This window comes from Acanthisitta chloris, unplaced genomic scaffold (genome assembly GCF_000695815.1).
Source record: "Acanthisitta chloris isolate BGI_N310 unplaced genomic scaffold, ASM69581v1 scaffold30946, whole genome shotgun sequence".
Classification (NCBI taxonomy): Eukaryota; Metazoa; Chordata; class Aves; order Passeriformes; family Acanthisittidae; genus Acanthisitta; species Acanthisitta chloris.
Window position 1 is genome coordinate 1 of NW_008677013.1, and position 5,270 is coordinate 5,270.

The 5,270-nt window shown below is 39.7% G+C and overlaps 1 protein-coding gene across 6 annotated transcripts in view; it reads right to left on the reverse strand.

Annotated features, from left to right (window-relative positions):
- ELAVL4 (ELAV like neuron-specific RNA binding protein 4) overlaps positions 1-5,270 on the reverse strand; it is a 41,524-nt gene continuing 36,254 nt past the window's right edge. For 2 of the 6 annotated variants that reach the window (XM_009076355.1, XM_009076353.1), the window contains one exon: positions 7-1,708. In XM_009076355.1, coding sequence (XP_009074603.1) covers positions 1,381-1,708 — 328 coding nt within the window. In that variant the 3' untranslated portion in view covers positions 7-1,380. Of the gene's footprint in view, positions 1,735-3,334; positions 3,374-5,270 lie in introns of all 6 variants that reach the window. The other 4 variants (XM_009076350.1, XM_009076352.1, XM_009076354.1 and 1 more) reach the window with 4 other exon arrangements.

Consider the following 5,270-nt stretch of genomic DNA (forward strand, 5'->3'; position numbering starts at 1 on the left):
ACAACAAAATGACACAATAATATGCTTCTTCCCATAGTTTAAGTAAACAAATAAGTAGACTAGCCAAACTAGCTATATTTGATTTTGGCCATATGCATCACATCGGCAATTAAATAAATAAGTGTTTCAAGCAACATAAACAGTGTTCCAAATGTGCCAACACAGCCCAATTATATTAGCTTGGGCTATAAAGTGAATTTGAAAATTCTTAACAAATTTAAAGCAAATGTATTTTTTTCTAAACACATTACATTTAACTATGATACTAAGATATGTAAATAATTTTGTAGCACCTACTGCTCAAACCAAGGAAGTTTTTGATCAAAAAATTAATTTTTTTAACTTTTGTTCTGCTGATATCCCATACTGATGACTTAAAGAAAAACCGTCTTGCAACTCATCTCCTTGCTTTTGGGTTTTGACTGTGGGTAACTGCGTGCCTGGGAAGAACACTCTCCCGTACTGTATTTAATATTTTTATTACATGCTATGAAAAGATACGAAGATCATCTGTTTGTAGCCCATCCTTCAAAAAACAATCTACTAATCCAGTTTAAAACACACATCTTGATCTCTAAAAAGTTACCAGTGCAGTATGAACATGACAAAGTTGTCAATTTCCCCTAAATTAGCCAGTCAAAATATTTTTTCTCAAATCCAGATTCTCTTGTAAAAATTCTTTATATTTTATAAAAATAGATTTTTCTTGAAACCCATTTTCAGCAAAGAGACCACCTCTTTGGCAACATTGTTAATGTTATTTAAATTGTTATGTCATCAGGTATCCCCCGTTACCCCATTCCCTAACAGAAGACTGTTTAGTTCACATGATACAAAAGAAAAAAGGAAAAATAAAAAAAGTTGCAAAATTATGTTCTTCTTTTTGCAATTTTTATTGTTCCTCTTTAATTTGTGTGGGGGGTTTACCAATCTGATTCAATCAATGTTTTGAAAAAACAGAAAAGAAAACAAAAAGCTTTTTTTTTCTCGCTTTTAATCCCATTAGTTTGTAAAAATTGTTTTTTGTTTTATTATTTTTTCAAATGAGTGAATGGTCATCTTAAAAAGACCCACCTTCAAGGAAGGTAGTAAAACTAGCTGGCCGGGTAAAAATCCCTGCACATTGTTATCTATGTATATTATATTCAACAACGACAGCTATGAAAGAACATTCAATGCATCAAAGGTTTTTTTTTTTTCTAAGCATTATAAAATCCTTTCCTGTTCCTCACAGGATATCCAATGTTTTAATACTTAGGCAACACTGGCTTATAAAGTCCATGGTTGAATATAAGCCTTGAAGAGTTTTTTTTTTTTGTGTTTTGTTTTGTTCGTATATATATTTATATATATATATTTTAGTAAGTAAGGATATGAAATTCAGGATTTGTGGGTTTTATTGGTTTTAAAGGAAACTTGCAATACTCTGTCTCCTAAACGGTATCCATTAAGGCTGGCAATCGCCATGGCAGCTTCGTCGTAGTTGGTCATGGTGACAAAGCCAAATCCCTTGCACTTGTTGGTGTTGAAATCACGGATCACCTTGACATTATTGACCGCTCCAAAGGGACCAAACAACTGCCACAGCACGCTCTCATCAGAGTCGGGAGACAAGTTGTAGACGAAGATGCACCATCCAGTCCCAGTGTGACCAGGGATATTCATTCCCACAAGGCTCGTCATACCATCAATTGTGATCGGAGAAAACCTACCGAGTAAAAAGAGGGGTCTATTCTAAATATATCTCTTGGCACAACCTATATGGATCCAAGACTTAAAAACAAATAAGCCAGTGTTAATGAAGGCTCTGGATCCTATCCCTGGAAGATGACCACAGAGCCACCCTTGCTCTCTAACTCCTACTGAAGTAGAGGGGAGCTACACTAAATAAACATGCCAAATCTGTGCATAAATGCAACGCCCTCCAAGGATAAGCCCTGCTTAGATGTGTACAAAGACCTCAGAAAAGAAATGCTTAAGGACAATCTATGCCAAAGAGGGCCTGCACATGCTGTGATAAACACTTTCTTGAAAAAGGCCTGTAGGACTTTACCACTTATTCCCATCACCAAAATGAGTTTCAGGACTATGGAGATCTATTGCTTTACCTCTTACTAATTTGCAGTGAAAAAACCCAAGCAAACTTCAAGACCTATTTTAAAGATTAATGAAAAAATGCCTTTGTCAGAATTCAGCTATAACAGTAGCCTCTTCAGCTAAAAATACTGTTAGACGTCTCCAAGTGGTAGACTTTGTTTCTCCTCCTAACATCGTCCTTAATTGACATACACTGGGAAAAAATCCAGGTAATAAAAAAGTCCTCAAGCTGGCCACATATTAAAGAAGGTTTATGCAGCAATTGTAAAGTAAAAGAAATACAATTAACGAGCACATCAACTAATACCTTCATACTGTGAGGCTTCATGTCCATGACAGACTCTTTTAGGTTCTTCAAACAGTCAATGTAGAGAGACAAGCTCCTAGAATGTAACACAGCACCCTAACTTTCCCTCCCTCTCACTGTCCTTTGGGACCCGTTTTCCTTAACCTGAGCATCTGAAGTGAGCAGCTAAAGCCAGGGGGTATGTTTATGAACACAGAACCATCATGGAATACCAAAGGCTGGGCAGGATCTATGGAGATCATCCGATCAGCCTCCTGCTCCAAGCAAGGCAAATTTCTGAAAAGCGATCCGCCGCTCACAGCCCTGCAGAGGGAGGTTTACAAAGTCTCCAAGGACAGGAATTCCACTCCTGCAGTCCCTGCTCCAAGGCTCCATCCTCACTGCAAATGACTTTGCCTTATCCTCAAGTTGAATTTCCCCTGCTGCAACCTGTCACTGCTGACTCTTGTCCTCTTGCAGATGACCTCTGAGCAAAGCTTGGCTTCATCTTCTTTCTAATGCCCCTTGCAGGCAGCTGAAGGCAGCAGTCAGGGGCTAAACTCTACATTTGCCTTTCCCAAATTTCAACATGTTCCTCCAGCTTTTCAAGGTCTCCCCAGTGGCAGCTGTGGCCAGCAGCACAGTGACTGCCCCTGCTCCCTCACCAATTTAGTGTCACCCATTAATGCGAGGAGGGCGCACTGCAGCCCATGACTCAGGTTATTAATGAAGATGTTAAGCAGTATCAGCCCTCAGGATCAACATAATTTTCCTTTCATCAGTGTGAAAAAAAATGACATGCTTTCTGAAGCTACACTTTGGGATATGTTTTAAAATAACAACCGCACAGAGGAAACGTCTTAATAAAAATCCAGTTTCACATGTACCTTCAATATGATGAGTCTTAATACCAGAACAGAATAATAATTCCTCAGGATTCTCTGAGTGATGTCTGAAGGAGCAGAGGGAGGGACTCTGTTGCTGAGTGAGCTCTTGTGCTCTGCAAAACTTTTTACACTTGTAATAATTTCCACACACATTTAGCAATCTGCACATTATGCAGTGTATATTAAATAACCATAACAGAAACTACACACTTGATGGCTGCTCACCGTTCTGTTGACTCCTGACAGCACTTTTAATGTATATTCAGGGGAAAAAACAGACATTTGGAATACACGTCTTAAGCTGAGGATCATCACTGGGGTGTAGCTACGTTCTAAATGAGCAGTTCACAAATGCTCACAGCATCGGATCCTCAGGAAGGTTTGCAGACAGTTTATTAAAAATATGTGGAAATTTTCCAACTCAACTTCACTTTCGCAAATCCTCATCTCAACATCTTTTACTTTCTCTCCAGCATACTGAAACCAGTAACATTATCATAAGGGTTCAGCATGGAAAGGTGGCTGGACAAGGCTCCTTCCACCACAGGTGGGATTGTAAACAAGGCAGCCAGGATTTTGTACAAGCCAACAGCTTGAAATCTGGAAGATGGGACTTGAAGCCTATTGCTGGCCAGCACTGACTATGCCAGCAACATACTCAAGCCAGCAAACACTGCTTTTCTGGAATGTTTTAATATGAAGTACAACACTAAGGAATGCACTACCCTGTAAGCAGGGATGTTGTAAAATCTGTACAATGCAAAGCTGGACATGTCACAGTGTGTTGTAAGGCTTTGCATTTTTAAGGAATGCTGTGCTGATGTAAAGGGTTACTTTTTCCTACAGTTCACTGGAGAGCAGCTTTTCCCTGGAAACCTTTAGGAGCTATGCAGCTTTCAACTATTTATGTACCATGAGCCCAGCAGCTGCTGTAAATCCAACAAAACATGCACGAAACTGGTGCAAGTGTATTGACACAAATACGAGATCACCTATTGCATAAGCAGGTTTGCTACTAGCAAGTGATCTGAAATTAGCCTCAATAAAACCTTTTTTCCACATCAGCACATCTCATTTTCCATCAGTACCACACAGTTAGCACAGGGAAAGAAAGAACCAATCTCCCGTTTTTAGAGGCAGTTTCAGAAATGATCAATATGGTATTTTTTATGACCCTACACCTCTAAATTTTTTGCCAGTGCAAGTACAGGCTGCCAAGGTTTGCCAAGAGGAGATAAGAATCAATTTAAGATGCCTACAGAACGATTTAAACATTGTTGTGATTTCAGGCTAACACTGCAGACTCTAAATGTTAAGAAAGCAGATGCATCGCCTATGAAGACAGGTAACTCACTCTCTTTCACTCTGCAGATCACACAAAATCAGAATGCAAACCTTCACTGGTTCAGACTAAGCCCTGTTTGTCCTGCCCCACACAGCAGTGTGAAGTGCCATAGCCAGTGCAATTCTGGGGAAGCAGCAGCAGCAAAAACCCATGGAAAGCTCCCGGAACAAACCCATCCTTCTGACACTGACTTGTACCCGACAGACACCCGAGGCCAAGAGCTTTGGCATGTTTTTGACAAGGTATCAGGAACAAATGCGATGGGAGAACACAGAAGCAGTGTGATAAGATCAGGTGGTAAGTTCTGACTCACCATATCCCCATCAGCACTAAGGACGTTGCAGATGTAAGGACTGCACTAAGGAACACCAGCACTGGTGCCTCTGGGAAGATACACCACTCTGTTCTGACTATTGCTTCTCTAAGTACTCTCAAGGTTCGATATCTCTATGATATAACTAACCTGGCAGAAGTTAAAACCCCTGTTACTGTCTACCACTAGCTAGCATAAAGATATACTTACCATACCTTTTTACAGGATGAGCTTCAAACAAAAGCTCAAATAATTTTCAAGTGTGGTGAGCAGACCATTTCAGAAGATTAAGTAGTATTTTCTCATCTTAATTGTGGGGGATGGCTGGACATCTTATGGTAA